The sequence below is a fragment of the Urocampus carinirostris genome, chromosome 1, assembly GCF_059441175.1.
Source record: "Urocampus carinirostris isolate Australia breed hairy pipefish chromosome 1, RoL_Ucar_1.0, whole genome shotgun sequence".
NCBI classification, from domain to species: Eukaryota; Metazoa; Chordata; class Actinopteri; order Syngnathiformes; family Syngnathidae; genus Urocampus; species Urocampus carinirostris.
The window spans coordinates 4,320,669-4,344,497 of record NC_142349.1 but is presented as its reverse complement, the minus strand read 5'-3'; the positions used below and the strand labels follow the sequence as shown (position 1 = coordinate 4,344,497).

At 40.6% G+C, this 23,829-nt stretch overlaps 1 protein-coding gene across 4 annotated transcripts in view; it reads right to left on the bottom strand.

Annotated features, from left to right (window-relative positions):
* Positions 1-5,704: 5,704 nt before the first annotated feature.
* Positions 5,705-23,829, bottom strand: part of chd7 (chromodomain helicase DNA binding protein 7) — a 106,996-nt gene continuing 88,871 nt past the window's right edge. For all 4 annotated transcript variants that reach the window (XM_088343425.1, XM_088343673.1, XM_088343503.1 and 1 more), the window contains 14 exons: positions 21,047-21,176; positions 20,711-20,817; positions 20,136-20,559; positions 19,757-19,965; positions 17,987-18,901; positions 17,403-17,569; positions 15,599-15,838; positions 14,932-15,102; positions 14,617-14,850; positions 14,318-14,527; positions 14,103-14,243; positions 13,927-14,031; positions 9,797-9,977; positions 5,705-8,322 (listed from right to left, as the gene is read on the bottom strand). In XM_088343425.1, coding sequence (XP_088199551.1) covers positions 7,376-8,322; positions 9,797-9,977; positions 13,927-14,031; positions 14,103-14,243; positions 14,318-14,527; positions 14,617-14,850; positions 14,932-15,102; positions 15,599-15,838; positions 17,403-17,569; positions 17,987-18,901; positions 19,757-19,965; positions 20,136-20,559; positions 20,711-20,817; positions 21,047-21,176 — 4,181 coding nt within the window. In that variant the 3' untranslated portion in view covers positions 5,705-7,375. The remainder of the gene's footprint in view (positions 8,323-9,796; positions 9,978-13,926; positions 14,032-14,102; positions 14,244-14,317; positions 14,528-14,616; positions 14,851-14,931; positions 15,103-15,598; positions 15,839-17,402; positions 17,570-17,986; positions 18,902-19,756; positions 19,966-20,135; positions 20,560-20,710; positions 20,818-21,046; positions 21,177-23,829) is intronic.

Sequence of the window (23,829 nt, the reverse complement as noted above, 5' to 3'; positions counted from 1 at the left end):
TTTACTAGAAAATCACAAAGACCCAGTACTCTGAAAAGTGTGATTTGACTGTGGTTTGACCCCCTTCTTAAAAAGAGGGAAAAATCACCCCAGTCAAATACGTAACCATCTCACCATTAACCACAGAGCTAAATCCCGTCACCAAATTTAAATATTTTGGAGCTGTCATATCAGAAGAGGGGTCAGAACCATAAATCATGGCCCGAGTAGCTAAAACCAGAACCGCACTTGCCAGACATAAACCCATCTGGAGTGACAAGAACATAGCAGTGAAATCAAAGATCAGACTCATGCAAGCGCTATCAAGTTCCATCTTCCTCTACGCTTGCAAGACATGGACTCTCGCAACAAAACTGGAAGACAATCCAGGCCATGGAGATGCAATGCAACAGAAAACTTCTAGGCTTCAGCTATGTAGCCCATGTGACAAATGAAACGGTGCGCAACACCATCAGAGGGCACATCGGACCCTACCAAGAACTCTTGTCAACTGTGCACAGACTGAAACTTCAGTGGCATGGTCACGTCACAAGATCATCAGAACTGACCCAAATTGTTCTCCAGGGCACAGTCCATCGGGGCAGGACGAGGGGAAGACCGAAAAAGAACATTAAGGAATGGACTGGTGCCAACTTTGCCGCGACCCAAGAACAGGCCAGGGAATGTCAACAGATGGGGAAGGCAGTCAAGAGTTGCTTCCTCATTGGTGCCCCAACGACCCAGGCGGTTAAGGGATCCATGAACTGTAAAATTAAATATATGAGAAAAACGCATTCTATTTATTTATTTATGCATTTGTCCCAATAAAACTTTCCTAGGAATATACCATGAATTGAGTGTTGATACATAAAAGAATTACTTCACTCTTTATAAAGCTGTATTGTTAAACTGTTGACTGAAGATTGGAAAACATTTCATAGTTTTAAAGAGACGAAAGTAGGCGCACACTTCTGTCCTGGAAATGTAATGTTGACGTTTGTGTATGGTGTGTCTGGGGCGGCTGGTGGATTTCACGTTCCACTTCCTCTCTCAAGGCGATTAGGCCAGACGTCTGTCACATACACATACTACACTGTCTGCAGGATAAACACACACCCCTACACATGCAGACACACTATTAGCAAACAACTCTTCACCAGTTGTACTCTTCACATTAGAAACCCCCCCCACCATTTTCTTGATAGCCGTTTGTAAGGATTGTAATGTAAAATATTTTTGTAAAAGTTCATATTCACTGTGTTGTGACTACACAGCCAAATTCAGGTACTTTTTAAGAACTTTCAAAACATATAATCGATTTCTCAAAGTCCATTAAAAGAAAACTCCAGTGTAAATTAAGTATTTTGCAGAGTCAAAAATACATGTGAGATTTACATATGCAATTTTTAATCTTTCATGTGCATTTATACATGATTTTTAGATCTTGAATTGCAAATATAAATATATATATATATATATATATATATTTTTTTTTTTAGACAAATCTCTTCCCGTATAGGTGTTAGGTAGAAATCACAGTAATTTGGTGCTTACATATTCAGTTGGACATACCTGTCAACCTGTACGTTTTTGCCGTACAAAGTACGCTTGTTATGCATTTTAAGACGTGTACGACGTACAAGAAAATCCGTACGGAAAAACACAAATTTGTCATTTATGGGTACCATCCTGTATACGCCGACTATCACGAAACGGCAAATCAATCAAGTCAAACGAGTTCGCCGCGGTAGCCTCTATCTCGGTATAATTTTTTTCGTTGCAAACGAAGCGAGCGGTTTGATGCTACTGTGCGCATGCGTCTGCCGCCTGGGGATTTCCCATCATGCATCATTCAACATCGGATTTCATGTGGTAGTTGTGTTGTGAAAGGATGTCCGTCTCTTTTTGGAGAACCGGCTTTTTCGGCCCAACTCATTAAAGATATAAAAGATCCTCAAACGGCTCACTTTCTTTAATGCATTATTACGAATTATTATGTTGCATAAAGAAAAAAGAAGAAAAAAGGGAAGTATAAAAGGAGAAAATGAAAAACGACAGGTTTGTGGTTATCTCTTTAATCCGTATATTACCAACAATAATTTAATGCAGAAAATGAATTCATAATTTGAATAAGAAAATGTATTATTCTACTAAATTATATTTGCATGTATTTTTTCCTCTACAGTACACGTTCAAGCTACTTCACTTTTTAATTATTTTTTTATAATAAACCTCATACATGTCGAGCAACTCAGTATCTCACAACAAAATATTAACAACAATATATATGATATAATGAAACACATGTACAATATAACATTTTAAACTACATAAATAATCACGTTTGAAAAAAAATAAAATCCGGTGCAAGATTTTTTTTTTAATATATGCCTACCATTATCTAACACCTTACCTCTCAAACTTTGTATATGGCTTTTCTTCAAGATCTGGATTAATGGGAAAATGATTTCTGCTCTTTCTATAAAAAAAAAAACCTGGAGAGAATATCCGGCTGCAAGGAATCCATTTATATCTTTTCCTCTCCCATTGCTAAAATACTTTAACTTTGCCAAGATCTCAAGCGATGCACCCACATTTTAAGAGCAGTCTGGGCTTTCCCCAAAATGCACATTAGCAAATGGAGTTGGAAAGCACAGAACTGTGTGTGAAAGGACCATAACCCACTTATTTCTGTGAAAGAGAAAAAAAAAAAAAAGACTTACAGTGGAACCTCGGTTTTCGAACGCCTCCCAGTTCGGACAAATCGGTGTTCGACCAAAAATTGAGAAATTCTTGCTTCGCTGTTCAGTCAAAAAAATCGGAGTTCGAACGCCGGTACGCTAGTGTGCGATGCTGAGCGGCGTACGGTGTTTTAGCCCCTAATTATGCCTCAGAAGAAGGTCGGTGCACGCAGGACAGGTGAAAAAACAAACAAGTTGTTCGTCCAACTATTGCCTTTAAGAAATGAAATGATCTGCATTTATATAGCGCTTTTCAAGTCAATGACTTTCCAAAGCGCTTTACATTGTGCTTCACATTTCCCAATAGCGGCCGTGATCTGTGCAGCCATGTAAGGCGCTAACCTGCTTATTGAGGGTAATTGGGGGTTCAATGTCTTACCCAAGGACACTTCGACATGTAACACGGACAAGCCGGGATTCGAACTGGGATCCCTTAATCCTAAAACGATCGCTCTACCTCCTGAGCTACTGCCGCCCCCAAAGAAAGACATAATAGCTAAATATGAAAATTGTACGAATTTCCGATCTTGCTAGAGAATACAGCATGGCTAAATCTACTATCAGTACGATAGTAAAGAATAAGGAGGCTGTGAAATCGAGTAATGCGGCTAAGGAAGTTAGAGCTATAAGCAAGCAACTGCCGCAAGTTTTGGAAGAGGTTGAAAAACTTTTGATTTTTCTCTCCCCACCGTCCACCACAAAGGTAAGAAATCCTATTCATAATCCTTTTTTAAAAAAAAATTTACACATTCATGTTAGCGTAATCTTTCGTACGGAAGATTACGCTAACGCACGATTAGCCTGGGTTAGCTTCATGTTTACGTTTTTGCTAAACATTCAGGGTGTTGGCATGGATTAAAACGATTTTACATTAATTTTGATGGGAAAAACGATTTTCCGTGATCTACCATATCGGTTTTCGAACAGGGTTCTGGAACGGATTATGGTCGAGAACCGAGGTTCCACTGTATTTCCATAGGTTCCATCAGCATAAACCCATTCAGTCCTTCAACTGAAATATTTGCATGTCAATAGGAACATTTACATCCGGGGTGTCGAAACTACATCCCGCGGGCCAACTGCGGGTCAGTTTTTATTGGCCCGCAGTAATTTCTGAAAATATAGTTGAATATGGCCCGCACATGGCGCTTGAGCTCAACTCTGTTGCACTTCTCAGTTTTAACACTAGAGGGAGCCAGTAACGGAAAAGGTGCTTCTCTACCCATGCATTTGAGATCCCCTGAAATGGAAAACATTGGAATTGTGTTTTCTTTGCTTATTTAATGAACCTTGTCATTCATTTCAACTGTCATTGAAATTCAAAGTGTATTACTGTGTAACTTATTCTGAAAATAGATTATTTCTAAACCCTGTTAGTGCAGATAAACGTACAGTTTGCTACTAAAAATAGGTTAACGAAATTAGAGTAGATGACCGGCTATCAAACTGAAAAATAAATAAAAACATCCATCCATCAATCCATCCATTATCTGCACTGCTTATCCACAGTCGGGTCACGGGGGTGCTGCAGCCCATCCCAGCTATCTTCAGGCAGTGGGCAGGGGACACCCTCAACTGGTCGCAGGGCACACAGGGACAGACAATTCGCTCGCTCATTCACACCTAGGGAAAATTTGAGCCGGCCAATTGACCTGACATGCATGTTTTTGGAATGTGGGAGGAAGCCGAAGTGCCCGGAGGAAACCCACGCAATTCACGGGGAGACCATGCAAACTCCACACAGGAAGGTTCGATCTCATGAACTGTGCCTAACCACTGCACCGCCATGCTGCCCAAGATTAAACATATATAACAAAATAAATATTACCACTCCTCAAACCTAGAACAAGTCCAGTAACTTTTCTTTCCTCTGTTTAACAGGCATAGGAGCTACACTCAGGTATTGCTGAGGTTGGTATTTGAGACTGCATCACCATTTACAAAAATGTAATCAACACTTTTCTCTCCTCCTGGCCCTTTCAAAAAATGTTTAAGCCAATGCGGCCCGCAACTCAAAAAGTTTGCCCACCCCTGGTTTACATGCATTCAACACACTGTAGTGCCAACCTTCTGACAATTAAAAAAAAAAAAAAAAAACACACACACACACACACGCGCGCACGTTTCAAACCGGAAGTGGCAAACTTGCTAAACCGGAGATTTTTTTGAGCGTTTTTTTTCATGCACAAAGACCCATTCAAACAAAACAAAAAAAATAAAGCAAACTAAAACACTAGTCTTGACTCAAGATAAACGGTAAGTTATCGTTTTTTTTTTTAATTGGTAGGCAATTTTAAGGTGGAGAAAGGCAGTTATCTAATGCGTAAAACTGTAGTGTCTGTGACTGCAAATAGGTTAGAATGCACAAAACAGTTGTGGGAATGGGGGAGTTGGGTTGTTTAGTCAGATTAAGATAAGAATATTGCTGATAGTCTGGTTGCGTAAAGTTTAACGCACGGAAATCCAAACATTGTCTTACTGTGAATTCAAATCTGATTCAGAGCAAGGTTAGTCCTTTTAATATCAGCTTACTCTTGCATGTGTAACCCTTGAGGGCAACTTGTATGCATTATTATTTTTTTCTTCGTTGGTGCCACAGAGATAAGTGGCGGCAAATGTTACATGCAAACTACATCTTACTTGCAAGAGAAGCCTTATGTATTGGAAGATTTCTCTGGGACAATTCCATTTCACTTTTGTCCCCATGGTGAGAATGTCAGAGTTGTATTTATCCATAAATGGTGCAGGTCAAAGCTTCTGGCAAGACAAATATGAGCACAACTTGCAAAGACACAATAACATTGGTCGGTCCAAAAATCAAAGTCTTATTTTAGTTGGTCTAGCGCCTACATGCTACATCTCATCATACCCATTGTCAAACAGACATTGAAATCCAACTGTTATGCGCTTTTGCTGTAAAATGGTCTAAATTAGGAAGGATTCTTGCAAAGATTCGAAATAAAATGGGCAAAGACACACTGACGTTTTGGTTTCCTAGGCGAATATCATGATTCACTTTTATTAAAAGCATCATAGCTACAAGTCATCAATACATGATGTCTCAAAAAAAGGACACACGCAAAAAAAGAAAAAAAGGAGAAACAAAACATTTACATTGTAAGTCTGTAAACTTCAAGGCTAGATAAGAATTTTGAGGTAATGCTCTTCAGCTTGCTGGCTAAAAGTAACAAGTCCATATTTTAAAAAAAAGTAGCTAAGTCATAAAGGTACCTGATTACATTAACTCTTTAACACCAGTGCATCAACAGGAACAGAGCGAGACAAAATTGATTGCAGTACTTTTTTGTCATCAGTTACAGTTTGAGGGCCGTTTGTGTTTTTTCAATTTATATGACACTTGTGGTTTAATTGGCTGTCCGTGCGTCCGGGTGAATTATGATGGAACATTCAAAAGCTGCCTTAGTTATTGCTGTCTCAGGATCACAGAAATGTGACAAGGTGTGTATATGTATATCTATTTAAGCGTGTTATGGGCTGGCTGTAATAGTGAATTTAAAGATCGAATCGGTACTTTAAAATATTTGAAGCACGCGTGGCTCTTCATTTGTCTCGAGACACCGTCAGAGATCGAAACAAATAAAGCACCGCTGCAGCTATTCAAGTACTCAAAAAACGAAAAAGACAACCAACATGTCAACCGAGAAATAATTGTTGACCTTCATATAATTCACGAGAACGTTTCAGTCTTGTTCTGGCGTCAGTGTGTGAGACTAGAGCAACAGTCTTATTTGAGGGAGAAGAGCAGCGGGTGGTCTCCAACCAGAAGGGTGTGACCAAACATCAACATCCCCTTGTGGTTCCACATCCTTTCACAGGAACCCTTCGGGGTGTGGCCGGTGTCCTCTATGCGCAATTCCGACCAATCGAAGAGGCCTTTGTCTGCATTTTTGGGCTAAGAACAAGTTCCCTTCCAAGTGACAAGATATGGAGACTGGCAGTGGAAAGACTCAAAACTGGCTTTTCAAACAGTGTGGGACAATGGGGCCTTCAAAATAAAAGCTCAACTGGTATGTAGACACACTTGGCAAGCACACACAACTAATGGGAGCGGCAGAGTGAAGTCCTGCCACGTTACAGAGGGTATTAAGGGCTACAGTGGTGTAGTGGAAGGCTGCTAGCTTGTGTGTGGCGGTCTGCTTTTTCTCCTTAGGAATCTGACTTGAGAACTTTCAGGAATTGGCTATATCGACTGCATTTCCCACAATTTGTTCTGGAGAAGCCGCGGCTGACGTTTCATTGTGAGGCTTTCCAGAAACGAGTCGACCGTAAAAGCAAACGAGTTAAACTAAAACAAAGTTCGAGAGCTGAATGCAGCAGCAATAATAACAATAATAATAAAAAAAATAATAATCGCACGACTGGAACTTTGTGAAAACCAAGTGTAGATTGCAAACTGGCCAACAGTCTCTGAAGTTGAGGTGAACTGTCACTACACTAAAAAATGTATTTAACTTAACACGCACATTCCTTGCTTCTTGACCAGCGAGGAAAACAAAACAAAAGAAAACTGAAAACAGTTGTGTTGGTGGAAGCTTGTGAAGGTGGCGGGGCAGAGAGAAGAAGAGCAGGGAATGGGCAAAGATGGGGAAAATGTCCACAACCACTGTCAGTTTCGGGTTTATTTCAGTCAGCCACTACTCGTTCTCATCTCCGATCACGCCTCCGTCCTCCACAAGAGAATCCTCTGCCTCGCTTCTATTCTCCTTCGCAGCTGCACTTTCCTCTGCCAAGTTGCTCCCCCCCCCTCGCGACGTCTCTTTTCCCCCTTCCTCCATCTCGTCCGTGCTTTTCAGGTCGACCGCCTGATCGTCTGTTGAAGGCTTGTCGGCCACGTCTTTGACCCCAGGCGCTCCTGTGGCGCTTTGCAGCTCTGCGAGGGTGGGTGCGGCGGGGAAGCCCGGCAGGCCAAGACCCCCGAGGCCCGGAGGTAGGAACATGGAGGGGTAAAGGAGGCCGGGGGCCATGGTGGATAGAAGGAAAGGGTTGAATGCCAGAGAATTGGCCGACATGCCGGCGGCGGCCAGCAAGGCAGCCGCATCGCCGTTGACAGATGGATCGGCCTGAGAACCTGCAGCCAAAGAATGAGCGACTGCGCCCTTACTTTGCGATTCTTCCGTCTTATCTGCATCTTCCTCATCTTCTTTGTCAATTTTCTTGGCAAGATTTTCACCATCATTCACATTACCCTTGTTTTCCATTTCAGCTGCCTCATCGCAGTCTTCCCCGTCGCGCTTTGCTGCCGCGCTCTCCTCACCTTCTCCCCCGTCCGTGTCCTCCGTGCCAGTGGCGTTCCCTGATACGGAGGCTGCTGCAGGCTTGGATGCGGCAGTAGCCGTTGCCAAGTTTCCACCGAAGAGCCCACCGAGGCTGAAAATATTTGGGATGCCAGCAGCCATGTTGGGCAAACCTCCCATGCCGGGCAGCATGAGAGGTAGCATGGAAGCGGCAGCGGCCTGCTTGGGGTCGGCGGCAGTCGGGAAAGCCATTAGACCAGCGGCCAATTGGAGCGATTGGAGGCTCTGCAGGGAGGACAGATCCATCCCGCCGAAGAGACTGTTCAGCAGTAGAGGATTGATGCCTCCTACACAGCACAATTTAGAAAGTAAGAAAGAGTAATACCTTGAAAAGTTCACATACAAATGTATAAAATAGGGCTGCAATGATTAGTCGACTAAAATATTTTGACAACGTATCCCACGTTTTTCCAACGGTAAGGCATCTATACACGAATTTACACTATCGTGGTTCAGCTACTTTGTGGATTTTCATCATGCATCATGTTCTGCATTCTGATTGGCTCAATCGTGGGTTAGCAACTAAAAATACTAAAAGAGACCTATTGGACCAAGTGAAAAAAATTATGTTTGCAGCTGCAAAAATGAAAAGCTTTATATAAGCTTTACAAGGAAGTAAACACTTACTGTATATGTATACTGTACATATCTACAGCCACTGGAAAACTTTGGGAATGTATGTGTCAAATTTGTCCTACAAAAACATCATTTACCATAATCAAACATTTTTGGAAAAGCGCCAGGGAGCCACTAAGGCACACCAAAGAACCGCATGTTGGCGAGACCTGAGGTAAACAGTCACTTTTCTGCCTTTGCGCCAATAACGTTACGGTTTAAAATGTCACAGGGCCTTTTTGGAACCCTCTGCATGCAAAAAGCGAAGCATTACAGTTATCTTTGAGAGTTACATTAGCCTTTGTCTCAGAAATGACAGTGTCAACAAAAAGTACGCGTACACAAACTACGTAAGTGTGAGAGCATTTAAGCCTGAATACGGCAAGTAAAAAGACTATTTGAAAAGCAGACCTTTCATACCATGGCAGTAACTCAGTGATGCACTAACACCTAAAGACAATAGTTGGACAGTTGAACTAAAGTCTGGCGTCAGTGTGATTCAAGTAACATTCAAGCCAATATGGTTTTGATGATATGTATGATACATTTTCAAGCGTACATTTTGTAATAAAAGATAACTTGAGATTTATGCCAGACATTGCCTGACATTACTTTAAGAAATAACATACATGCAGTCCTACTAACAAGCGTCAGTTGTTACAACCTTAAAAACGACAAACGTCATTTGTTATGACCGGTTTGTTTTCAAACGGTTCAGTAATTTTGTTGCTTACTTTGGAGTTGACAACTGAATGTATTTCACAATATGTACATATTTGTTGTCTACAGTTCTACTGCTGCTAATGAGTCTGATCTTGGTTTACAGGGATAAATGTTTACTTGATTTCAATTCATTATTCATTTGCTTGTCTGTAAAAAAATGGACAGAGATTTATGGATTTATGTTTCTACTGACTGGTTATACTTGGGGCATATATTTAATTTTTGCACAAATCTGCAGAATGATCAATAGAAGGTGTTTTTTCACTATAACCATTTTTCTTGTGTTGATTATCCCTTCGACATAAGCAATGTCATGCTAACTTTAAGAAAAACTCAATTATTTGATTGTCGTCTAATAGTTTCAATAGTATGTCATATAAATAGTTGTAGCCTTAGTGGAGAAATGAATTGGTGGTCTCCTACCAGCTGAAGAAGCGGCAGTTGCCAATGAGGCCTGGGCAACCTGGGCAGCCGCTGCTGCCTGTGCCACGGCGGCCGCTTTGGCAATCTCAGACTTCGGTCGTCGCCCCCGACGACGGACGCCTTCTTCTCTGATGACAGGACCTGTCAATAGCCGGTCAAACATGGCTTCTGGGAGAAAACCCTGTGCAAATTTTGAAGTTGTGTTACAACACTGTTGTTGAGTGACCGGACAATAACTTAAGTTATATCTTGAATTACAAGTTTTATTTGCTCCAATACCAAGCACAACTCACTTTCCTTTCACAACGAATCAATTCTACAAAATTGAATAGAATAGAATTTACTTTTATTGTCATTCTTTGTAGCAATGCACACAGAACGAAATGTCGATACACCTGACCCGTAGTGAGCCGATGCAGCCGCAGCCAAACAGGGCGCAGCCATTTTTAGTCACTAGGTGACCAAACCCCCCAATTCCAACCCTCAATGCCGAGCGCCAAGCAGGGAGGCAATAAGTACCAATGTTGTAAGTCTTAGGTATGACTCGGCCGAGGCTTGAACCAGCGACCTCCCAGTCTCAGAGCGGGCGCCCTACCATCTAGGCTACCGAGCTGGTAGTAATGTAAGTTACTCTATTTTTTGCACTATAAAAGGCACATGGGATTAAAAAGCCCACATCCCCAAAAAAGCCTTTTTGTCATCTTGTGTGTGTGTGTGTATATATATATATCCATCCATTAGCTGTAACGCTTATCCTCAGTAGGGTCGTGGGGGTGCTGGAGCCCATACCAGCCAGCCATCTCCGGGCAGTGGGCAGGGGACACCCTGAACTAGTTGCCAGCCAATCGCAGGGCACACAGGGACAGACAACTCGCTCATTCACACCTAGGGACAATTCGGACCGGCCAATTCACCTGAAATGCATGTTTTTGGGATGTGGGAGGAAACCGGAGTGCCCGGAGGAAACCCACGCAAGCACGGGGAGAACATACAAACTCCGCACAGGAAGGCCGGTAGCTGGATTTGAACCCACGCAGGAGGTTCCCACGACCCCAGAACTGTGCTGCACACGCGCTAACCACTGCGCCGCCGTGCTGCCATATATATATATATATATATATATATATATGGCGCACAAGAGTATAAGGCACCTATAATAGCCTGGATAGTATTTAGGGTTGCAACAACAACAAAAAAAAACCACACCATCAAAATCGATTAAATGAGTTAATTGAAGGGTTGTGTCGCAGAGCCAATGATGTCACACGCAGCGCGAGTTGGCGAAGAAAACAGAACGAGGTGGGTTGCAACCGAAGGTTCTATTTTCAAAGGCTACGGTCAATTAAACACGAAAAACATAATGGACACTGATAAAATACTTCGACCAAAGTCCGCAAAAGCGTGGGAAAACTTCACACAAAACAAATAAGCGAGTCAACTGTAAGCTTTTAAAGTTATATGGCACCAGAGCACCACGATGGGGAGGCAGCAATCAAAACAAACATCCCGACAAAGACGAAAGGAGCTCAGTAAAAGGTAAGTCACTACATTATTTGATTTTATTCGTTTGTCATTTGTGTTTTTAAGAGTGGAACTGTAACCTTCGTCTTTGGTAGCCAGACGATGTCAGCTTTTTAGCTGATTAATGACTCCACGTGTGTGTGATACTTATTGATTTTTTTTTTAATTTCAGTTGAATCATCAGCAGTGTTTAATTGAGCTTAATATAAAAAAAAAACACTCAACTTTCACACAATTATAGTAAGATTAAGTTTTAATTTTCTGGCAAAGTCCGGGGGATTAAGTGAGGAAATGTAACGTTATATGGCACAGGAGCACCAAGGTGGGGAGGCAGCAATCAAAACAAACATCACCTGTCTGTGGCTTGATCGCTTGCGAGCAAGATACCGTATTTTCCGCACTATAAGGCGGACCTAAAAGCCTTTATTTTTTTCAAAAGCTGACCATGCGCCTTATAATACAGTGCGCCTTATTTATGGATCAATTTTAAAGTTGCAAAGTTTCCCAACTAACTTGCAGCCGCCGACTAGATTTTCCCCCGAACGCCAAGTAGTACGCGGTGTATGCTGGGATTTATTTACCGGCGTTTCATTGGCTAACCAATGTGTCAATCATCATTTGAATCGATCACTATTGGCTAAAGTTGTTCGGAGGTCAAGGGGCGGATCCTTTTTATCATTTACAGGCTGCCATTGGCTAAAACGGCAAACAAAGCCTGCAATTGGCCGAAAAAGATGTGTCAATCATTAGTTGAATCGATCACTATTGGCTAAAGTTATTCGGAGGTCAAGGGGCGGATCCTTTTTATCATTTACAGGCTGGCATTGGCTAAAACGGCGAAACAAAGCCTGCAATTGGCCGAAAAAGATGAATGCGTATAGCACGTGGCTGACGGCATAGAGAAAGCATTTTATTCTATTCTGTATTTGTAAATATTGTATTCTCCTGGATTTACTACCCTCACGGATATAAGAGGACATTGCCTGCACATTATTATGAACACAACGACTTCGGTGAGCTATTCTGGGTTTTATATTGTCCCTGTATCTTGTTTCAGACTGAACTCGATGTTTCTGTGATAAGCGGTGCAGATAATGGATGGAATGGAGTGTCTATTTTTAAATTAAACTCAATTCCAAGTGTTTATTGTCATATGCACAGTAAAGTTGCGAGCGAAAAAGAAAATAGATACTAAGGAATGGTTATCATTTCTTGAATCCCAAGACTTTAACCTTCCGAATGATGGAACGATGCATTTGAGTGACATCTTACGGACACCGCATCCGCACGCGTTCTCGACACGTATTTGCGTCTTTGCAAGCTTTCGGAATGTTAGGGGGTAATAAGTTGGACTGAACTATCTGACTGTTATGTCCACTTCCCATTGTAGCGCCTTATAATCCGGTGCGTCTTATGTATGTCAAAAATAGGACCAAAAACTATTTTTTTCGGGGTGCGCCCTATAACCCGGTGCGCCTTATAGTGCGGAAAATACGGTAATTATTTTATTTAACTGAAATGAAACGTAAGTCTATTCAGGCACAGCGAAAAAAAACAACAGTACCAACCACTAAATAACAGAAAAATCAAATTATTTGCACCAAACACACAAAAAAATTAGCTTGAACAATACAAAACAAACATGTGCCCAAACGGAGTAGGTTTAAGCAGTGTTTTATTGTGCTTTATAAAAAAAAAAGCTCAACTTGCACACAATGGTGCTAATAGGTTTAAGATTAAGCATCACGTTTTACTTTTCTGTCAAAGTCAGTGATTATTTTATCCTTGTAATATGTGCCCTGATAACACTCATACTATGCGTTCTCATTTCAATAGAAAACGGCAAACAATGACAGGCTTCATAATGAGAAAGAGACATGCAAGCAGCTGTAGTGTGCATGATGATTGACATGCTCACATTTTTCGCATTTCAATGCAAAGTCCTCAAAGAAGAATTAAAGGTGATAGTGGTTCCTTTTTGCTTGTTAATATTAAAAGTCATGTTACTGGGCTTTCATAAATGCATTTATTTCTTGTTCCAAAAGCTCGTGTCCGTTTAGACAGCAAAGATAACTATTTCTTTGCATTTTTTAAAAGACTATCTCATAGATTTGGAAGTGTATACTATTAAGTATTTTTTTCATTGTTATTTGAAACACTTCAAATGTTAATGTTGGTACATGTCAATGGGTTTTCAGTTTTGCAATGACTTTCTGTCCCTTAAACAACAGAAATGCCTTTTTTTTGCGCTTTATAAAAAAAAAAAGGATATATTTGCCGGTCTATATCACACATTTGTATGTATTTTGTTTGTTATTTGACAAACACTGCTTTTTTTTATTGTTTAATATTGTAGAATTGTCTGTTTTGTGCACTTTTTTCTCATTTGTCCATAACATTTCAATACTTGAATAAAGAGGAAATTAATGTTTTTAATTCAACGCACTTATTGAATAATCGAAAAAATAATTGTCAGAGCAATCGATTACTAAAATAATTGTTAGTTGCAGCCCTAGTTGAAGGCCATGTATGAAGCAGCAAATGTTGTGATTTCATGTTTCACGTTCTTTAAAAAGGAAGCCCTCCAATATAAAATAATAGCTACAAACCGATTGTTTGACTATATCTGTCCAGTCAGGTGCAATAGAAAATTCTGGATTTTCCAGTAACCATCTGGGAAGTTCCTTCATTGGGGGAGCCATTGCCCCACCCATCTGAAAAGGAAAAAAGGTCAGCGTAAAGAGAATGAAGCTATAAAAAAAAAAAGTGTGTGTCGTACTCGTACCTTGCGTCCGTTCCGCCGGTTGACTACAGGCACTCTCTCGTCTCCTGTCAGGGTGTTGATGTCGATCTTGTTAGGGTTTCGACAGCGATGACGCTTTTGCTTGGGCTTTGAAAACTGAGATAACTGCAACTCATCGGTCTTCTACAGCATTAAGAGTGAAAGAACGGTTTCAATAAAAGGAAGGCAAAAGAGATGTGTACAACAACAAGACATACTGGTGTCAATCCAGACATGTCCATGGTGTACGTTGGGTGTTGCCTCAGCCACTCCCCAAGCTCTTTGTTGGAAACAGTTGCCTCTTCCTCCTCCATATTACCCATTGCAAACGATTTTCTACTGGGGCTCGATTCGGAGACCGCAATAGGTCTTTGGGGAGCATCCTGGCGGCCCTCTGCAACAATAATCTTGGTCCCATCGCCATCATCCTGAGAAAAGAGAAAACGGCATTTTGATCTGAAACTTCATTATACACTTTATGCTGCATTGGAAATGAAAGCCCAGAAATAAGACATACGCCGCCGACTCGTTTGTTGCTCATAAACAGCAAATCCAAACCCTCGACATTTTTCCTACGTCCCCGCCTCCTCCTTATCATTGGCAGGTCAGCTTCCAGCACGCCATTGGCCCTGTGTCCAGTGGGCGGAGCTTGCTGAAGCATCTCCATTTGGGCCTTTAAGGAGGGGCTTGTAACCAGCGCATTGGAAAAGCCAGCCAATGAAGGGGAGCTTTTGTGTTGATGGTGCATACCCTAGGCATTGAAACCAAGCAGATAAGGTTAAAAAATGTTCCGACAACACACCTGGAGCATTTCTTTTCTAAAGAAGTGCACCTTGGTGAGGTCCATTGCTTGACTCTGGGACTCCATTGTTGCATGGCTCTCTCTCAGTTGAGCGACCATTTCCATCAGGTTGCGCCTCTTAGCTGCTCTTTCTGCCTCAATCTCAATCTTCCTCCTCCTCCTCCTCCTCTGTCGAGGAATCGCTAGGCCAAGAGGATCATCCTGCAGAAAAAAAATCAACCATTAGTGCCAAAAAGGAGATGGTTGAAGCCCTCTCATTTTGATAGCCACTTCAATAACGTTGCATAAGACAGAAACAGAAAACAATGTCTTTCAACAAAATACTATACAAGCTCTTTAACGTATTTATCCTTTTTAAACCAAGAGGATATTGACGCACAGGTGAAGTGAAGATACTTTCAAACCACGATGTTTTTAATGGCCCGCAGCCTTTGTCATATTAATAATATGTGGACCGCCCACTGTAGCTGATACTGTAATCTCATTGTAATGTGCCTTATATTCTGGTCTACCTTATGAAAAATGTATGACAAAATACTTATTGGGGGGTGCTACTAATAATCGCATGCGCCGTAGTGTGTGGAAAATACGATAATTCGTACATATGGATGAGCAAGATTTTAATTTTGTGTAGTGCAATAATTGATAATTTTCATGAACAAGTTCTTTACGAATTTTTGTTGTATTTTCCACAAACCTGCACAGAAAGTGATTTCTCGTCCATCCTGCTGTATGGGGCATGTATCCCGGCAATAGTTAACTCGCCCAGACTTTGCCTCTGCAGGTTCTCGGTAGCTGTGGCTGCTGCTGTTGTGGATATTGAGGAGCCCGGCAACAGGTTGCTAGGGAAGTCAAAGATGTGCCGCCTGTTGACAGGCCACTTGCCCTTCAAAACAGCTTCACAAATGTTGTCCATCCTGTTAATCATCACTCGATCCTGGCATGTGGAGAGAAAAGCATTAGATGACAATATCAAGCAATGAATAACTACTACGATCTGGCTTGGTTATTGAAGATTGTAATGTACATTTTACGACTGGTGATTGACAAGCACAATTTACTATATGTAAAATATTGCTCCAAATATAACCATAGCATTTTTTGTCATACCAAAACATTCACTGTATTTTTGTGGCTATGAGGCATAAAAAAAAAACAGATGTTTGAACATGTGCCTCATAAAATGCTTTACCATGTTTTTTTGCAATTATTGATCAGTCGATACATTTAATCGCTGACCACAATTTATGGCAATGGTGACGAAGGGGATAAAATCAAAAAGCAATCGTAAGAGCACAAATTCCTAACTACCAAGAAGCGAGAGACATGGATAATTGTTAACTACTCTATAACTGAATGCAAGGGGAAACAAACCCCGTCCACTAGGCCCTAGAGCAGGGGTCGGGAACCTATGGCTCGCGAGCCATATATGGCTCTTTCTATGAATATCTAGGCTCAGAGACAAATTTGATTGCATGCAAAATATCTTCATATTGTTCGAAACTTGAGTTGTTCATCCTATTCAGGTACACGCAAATCCAATCCAAAGCTAAGTGACCGACGTTACTTCGCAGTATATATAGGGCACGTTTTTCACTACAATTTACAGTCAAGGTGTCACACAATAAAGGGGGGGAAAAACTCGTTTTGGCTGTACAACGCTAAAGAATCCTTTATATAAAAGTTCACTATATAATCTGTGTTCAGTGTTCAGATACCTTATGATGAATCCACAGAACACACTGTAAATACGCCAAAACACCGGAAGAGAACTTAGTCTTTTGATTGGGTGAGTGGGAGGGATGGGTGGAGCCATGCAAAAAGCGCAAGCACTCCCTCCCATCTCTCGCCCTACGCCATCTGCGCCAAAAGTGAGCTCATCAGGCTCCCTATTTGCATAATGTTGTGACGTTTTTACACAATAACTCCTTGCATCTGGTTTTGAAACCAGTATGTATAAAAAATAGGGTCAAAAGGAGTTTAACCGGTCTTGAGTAATTGCAAGAAAAAGACAAGTTTAAAGTGGCATGTTTGTTGATTTTGGGACAGGGGCTCTGGCATTATTCTCTTCATATTTTTTATCAAATCATCAAAAATAAATGTGCTGAAGACTAAGCTTTTGTCTGGGGTGCGGGTTTAGCAATTTTGTAAATTTGTCTCATAATATATGGTGTGGCTCTTTCCCAAAATAAAATTAATATTTTTTGCTTTTATGGCTCTTTGAGTCAAAAAGGTTCCCGGCCCCTGCCCTAGAGATACAGACAACACATGGAAAGGCAAAAGTGCTTATCTAATTATTACACTATTTTTAGCCACAGCACTAGATATGTTAAGGGCTGAGAGAAAATTTTCACTTTTTCCAAGATCTAAATAAGGATTATAAACCAGTGTGCCTTAATAGTGCAGACAATACGGTACTCGAAACTTCTAAATATAAAACCGACCCATTATTCAATGGTGATGATTCTGACCACTAAAATGAGGAATTTCACAAAACCAACCTTAGGCCAGAGTGTGAAGGCATACGATCTATCGTGTAGGGACTGCAAAGCAGACGTTTCCTGCAGATCGTCAGGGCAAAAGCCATCTCTGGTCTCATCTCGAGCAGATGTGCTCAAAGATGCAATGCTCTCTTCATCAAAGTTCTTTTGCTCAGACACTGCAATCACTGAGAAAAAAAGTAAGTCTCACATTTAAAAAGGGCTTCAACATTGTCATCAAGCTCATTTTATTCCCCCGGTTCTCTGGACCCATTTTAATTCTCCCAAGTCTAGGGGAAAAAAACACAAATAGTAATTTGACCAGGTAACATTACAGTAAATGATAGGGGGAAGGTAAGGGGAAAAAAAAAATGAAAATAAAATAATGTGTATATATATATATATATATATATATATATATATATATATATATATATATATATATATATATATATAAATAAATCAAATAAAAGACATTTTAAATAAACAGATTACAATGCAAACAAGGGCAATTTTTTACACCCTGGCCACAAGAAAGTTACACAAAAACAAACCTATTAAGTCAACAAAGCTTAAAGTTATATAGAAATAAATTATTATCCAACCTTCAGCCTGTGATGATTTTTCTGATTTGTCATCTTCATCGATCTTCTCTTCTGGGCTTTTCTCTGTGTCAGGCGTCTTTGGAGACTTGCAGTCCTCCCTTTCCCTTTGGTCTTCCTCCTCTGCAGCACCAAGGCCTGTTGGTACTTCAAGATCTTCTTTGACCTTGGGTATCAACTGATCCCCGGGAATGTCAATTGGAGTCACACTCATGTGGTCTGCAATCAATGCTTTGTCTTGTTTATTCAGCTTGAAAACATTCTCTGAGTTTTCTTTCATCTCATTGGATGTCTCGTTTTCTATGTGTTGACTCTCTTCCTTAAGATCTGAAGTAGGAGCAGCTGTTCCCTCTTTTTCATGTTTAATGTCTTCTTCATTTATCAGAGAAACAACACTATTAGAATTATTTTCCTCAATCTTTATTTTAACTCTAATATTAGCATCGTCTTCCCCGGTTTTGACATAGGTTGCTTCCCCAGCTGTTTCAGCAACAGCAATAGCCATTTTGGCAGACGCTGCAACACTAGCCAGTTCTGCCGGCGTGAAAAGTGAAGGGCTGCTCTCTGCTGTTCCTAAATCACCTTTGCAAAGCTCTCCCGTGCTAGCAAAAGATCTTTGATGGCTACTAGAGCGCTGCTGTGCCTCCAGAAAGGCCAATGTAGGATCGTTTTGGATGTGATAATCTGTACGACTAACACCATGCTTTGAAGCCCCAATAAGAAGGTCCCTGTCATGGCGGCCGCACTCCCACCACTCAGGGAGGTCTTGAGAGGGCTGACAGAGTTTCAGGCGTTCAGAGAGCAGTGGATGAGGGAGAACCTGTTCTCTTATGCGACGAAGCAATTCTATGCGAAACAGGGTACGGGAAGCGCGCTCTTCTGTGATTGGGTCAATGATCAATGTTGGGTCAGGCAGTTCTGTTGAGGCAAAAAGAATATTGATGGGATTACAACATGTAAGCAGTGAAGACATCAGAGCCATGTCGATGTGACAATGTTTAGCATTTTTAAAGTACTGTATTTTTTAGACTATAAAGGTGCACGCAGAAACCTCAAATTGACCAGAAATTTGACCTAGCACATTACAATCCGGTGCACTTTGTGTTTTGTTCACTTTTTTTTTTTTTAGCTCTAAGCATTGTAGGTGACATATGTTGAATAAGTGCAGCCATGCATTTACTCATATCTTTGTGCACTTTGTAATGACTTTGCGGGTTTGCGATAGAACACTGTATTTCGGTGATCACAAACTTTTCTCTAGCATGGACAGGTTTAATGTCTGACAGTATTCTCGCAGCCTGGCCCAATAAAAACAACAAAGTGGTACTGTGACAAAAAATAATATGATGACATAACAGGTAAAGTTAGAGAGGCCTGTAATTGTCAGGGAAAACTAAAAATCACATTGTTTGATTTAAAAAAAATATATATCTGAAAATCATGGTGGAAAAGGTGTATTTGGCCAATACCAAAAGTTCATCTCAATACTTTGTTATGTATGTTATTGGAAATAACGGAAGCCAAACGTTTTCTGTAACTCTTCAAAAATCTTTCACACACTGTTACGTTTTTTTGGGCCCAAATGGCACCCAACAACAACAGGTGTTGCGACAAATCGGTGGGGTAAAACTATCATATATACGTATTCATATACTGAATGTACAAAAAATATCACAAAACATTCATTTTTGGGAGTGCGTATATCATCTGGTGTACCTTACAGTGCGGTAAATATGGTTAACATTCAGACATAGATCCGTTGTAATTTCTCACCTGTGTCACTTTTGATCTGCATGCGACAGACCCGTTTGCACATGGCGATGAAGGAATAATAATATTTCTCCAGGCTTTCATCTGTTTTTTTCTCCAATCGAGCAAAGGCCCGAAATTGCGTCCAGTCAAATTTCTGACATTGCGTGTCAAATACAACTCCAAATGTGGACACAACACGGTAAAAGTCTGCCTCTTCACGACGAGTCCATCTATAGGCAAAATAAAAAAGGATTTCTCACCACATAAAATAATGAATTATTGTTTACGAGCAAACATACACTCGATTAGTAGAGTTTGTTATGCAATTACTTTCACAAAAGCGATTTATTGGTGACATGACTGTATTTTCCAAATGTATATGAAACAATCTTTCTTTCACCTTTGTCTTCTCTCTTTATAGTACATTGCTCCATCGGTCGTCAGGCTGCCCGTGTTGATCACTGGTGAATCATCGGATATGAACTGCCCACTTTGAGTAAAATAAGCAGTTCCTTTAGTTAAGTATGGTGTTCCTTCAGCTAGGAATACTGTTGCTGGATCTTGGATAAAGGCCGTTCCTCCTCCTGTTGCCTCAGTAACCATTGTAATGGTAGGCAGGAAGTCCCTGCGTCGCCTCCTGCGGCCATCAGGCCTGTTGAGGGCTTCCTGGCGAAGCAGCTCTCTGCGATTGGAACGCTGGTAGGCGGTGATGAGGCGGCGCAGACGGGCTGTCAGAGCCGAGGCAGCTGGCCAATAAAGTCGTTCGTTTGAGCCTGGAGCAATGCCAGCGTAAGCAACACCTTGACCATTTTCATCAGTTTTACCTTCATGATGGGAGACAATAGTCAGCATTCAATATTAACTTAGAAAATGTTACAAAATGTACTAAATTTAAATTTACTGAGATGAAAAGTTTTTCTGGTAGAACTATGAGAAAACATTTGACCTTTTAAGGAAAATTATTACATAAAATACCCTCAGTTTCTCCTTCCACAGTGTCATCGAGAGGAGAATTGGTGAAATCATCCATATCATCCTTAAAAGGCATCCTAAGTGGCTTGTATTCTGGATCCTCGTCCTCTCTATCCAGAGTTAGAGGCATGCAAAAAAAAAAAACACCTTTTGTTAAAAGAAAGCTTGGCAAGATGCTCATGTAAAACAAGAGGAATGGATACAAAATGACACTTAACAGACAATCCTTAATGCATATGCTTAAAACGTGACACTTATATGAATTATATGGAATATGGCAGACAAAAAAGAGAAAGGCAGTGCTGCGAGGGAGACTGAAGAGAGACTAGTTTCTCTCACCCTTCGGCACCATCTGCCATCATGTCGTTGCCCCTCTGCTCAGCGGCAATGGCCTTGGCGTCAGGCATGCCCACCCTCTCCAAAAAACACAGGGTTGGGTCTGCTCTCATGGAGTTATACTTTTCATAGCCTGCAACATATACGTAAAAAATGTGAAAGGTCTGAAAGCATAAATGCATATGCATACATACTTGAAGATGCATTCCAGTGTTTCTCGTACGTAGACACATTCAGGTGAGCCATCTTGATTTTGGTCTATAAGTGCCCTAGATCTATGCGTTTGAATTTAAAATGTACAAAATCTTCTTTGGGCGGGGCAGGCCCCAGGAAACCTCTAAACTGTCCACCCACCAGAGTTTTGGATAATTCTATGGAAAACCATGCTAGTCCCAATATCACTTTGCTTTTTACTTTAACATATTGCCTGACTCACAAATGCACTTAAAAGTATGTGATCAACCTTAGTGTCATAAGACAAAGACAGCAGGAAAATAGTTGACCATAGAGCAAAACTGATGACAAGACAGAGGGCAAATAAGTAGGGTGCCAGCATAAACATGGAGAAGGGCACACACTTGCAGTAAAACATGCATCAGATTAGGGCTGCAGAATTTAGGAAAAACAAAATACTGCGATTTTTCAGACCAGTATTGTAATTTTGATGTGATTTTTGATTTTACAAGTGCATTTTTGCTTGTTTTGTTTAAAGGGCACAACTTTACATAGTGACATGCAAACATACCCCACGATTATGCCCTTAGAAACTGAAAGTATACAACTAACAAAATATCTACATATAAAATTAGAATTGCAGTAGAATGAATAGTCTTTATTGTTATTATACAAACGTACAATAAAATTAGAGGACTACTGTTTTCAGTGTAATAAAACGATTTTGAGTGAGACTGACTAGCTACACGCTCGTGTCAGGTAACTACAACTTCTGCAAGGTCTTTGTGATGATTCAAATACAAGAGTCAAAAATTCAGCGGTTTTTCACTAGAAGTAGCTACAAGTTGTTTGTTTCATGGGTAATAGTCAACTCCCAGATGCGATAAAAATCCAGGCAACACCCGCTGGTGATCAGCTTTTCTTTGCGCTTTTATGACTTTCCTCAGAGTCCGATTTATCTAATTAATTTAGCCACTAAAGCCACAAGCTGTGGCGTTTGTTTTGGTGGCTATTTGTGCAAGGGCTGTTTGACTGACTGACAAAGTCGTGCACACACGCCTTGCAAACTTTTTTGGTTGGCGCGATTAAAACCTGTTTCTGATTGTCCAGTGCTGTGAAATCACGAAATGTGACAATTCTTGTTGGCCAAACGTTAATGGTCTGCATTTATATAGCGCTTTTCAAGACAATGAAGACCTCCCAAAGCGCTTTACAATGTGCTTCACACTTTTCCCTTTTACACACTAACTGTCCGATACCTGCTATCAGGGGCATTAGGGATTCAGTGTCTTGCCCAAGGACACGTCCGACATATAACACTGAAGAGCCGGGAATCGAACCTACGACTTCTTGATTCCAAGACGAGCTAATGCTGCCCCGAAACTCTCAACATTTAACAAAATGGAACTATGAATCCTTGGGGAAAGAAAAAAACGTAGTTTTGCGGTTACACTATCGCACTACGCCACATTGTGATATCGATTAACTTTTGGCTAATTGTGCAGCCCTACATCAGACTTTGTTTTCTTATGTGTCTCATTAAGTATTAGAATATTTTATGAATCATTGTTCCTCTGTCATACACGTTCACAGCCAAATGGTGATTATTTGGGCCTCCACTTCCCTTGTGTGCACTCGTGTGTATGAGGGTACAAGGGGGCTCTGTTGATCTCTGCACAGCAAACCTAGTGTGTGTGTGTGTCTGCCCAAGGGCCCTCCCCAGTGAATGGGGATTCTGATTGACTACAAGCGAGTCATTTCATATTCTTCGATGTGCATTTGGGTTTTTGTCAGATTTAATTACATTATTTAAGGGTAGTATGTAATTGAAAAAGTATGATGATTGCAACAAATTATTTAAAATAAGGGTCTTCACACACAAGACACAGCATAGATAATTTTGTATTGCATTAAATTGTAAAGTTGGACTAAGAGTGGTCTTATTAACATATTGTACTAAATTATTAATGAAACTAAAATTTAAGAAGCAAATTAATTAGCTTCACCTACAATAAAGTATTTGGTAAAATAGGATACCTAAAAGCCTGGATAAACCAAGATGAAGTTGGCCAAATGTGCACCACTATTTCCCGCATGGCGTTGGCCTGTCGAGAGTTTGTGAGAAACCACCACAACAAACAAAAGTAGGAACTTTTTCGCAAATTCACGTGATTTTTAATATAAAGGACATATTTTTAAATACAATCATTCAAAATGTTGGCATTTTATTAAAAATGTTTTGAAGTCCCTCTTTGAATGCTTGCCAGATGTTTAATTTATATTTTTAGACACCCATGTGATGAGATGCAGAATTAACTACTTACCGTGGCCATTAGCAGATAATTGGTCTACTAATTTTACTTTACAGTTAAAGCAAGTCTTTTTAAAATCCGTCATTTCATTTGAAAAAAAAAAAAAAAAAAAAAAAAAAAAAAAAAAAAACCCAGTTTGTGATTGGTTATTATAGGATAACATTTGTGAGAATAACGTGACACTATAGCACGGTTCTTCCTGAGCCGAAGCTCAAGATTTTGATTTTTTTCCCTGTTAAATCTCGAGGCACACCGCCTGTTGAAAATGTTTAAAAATTCATTCCCTACACCAGTTTTTTA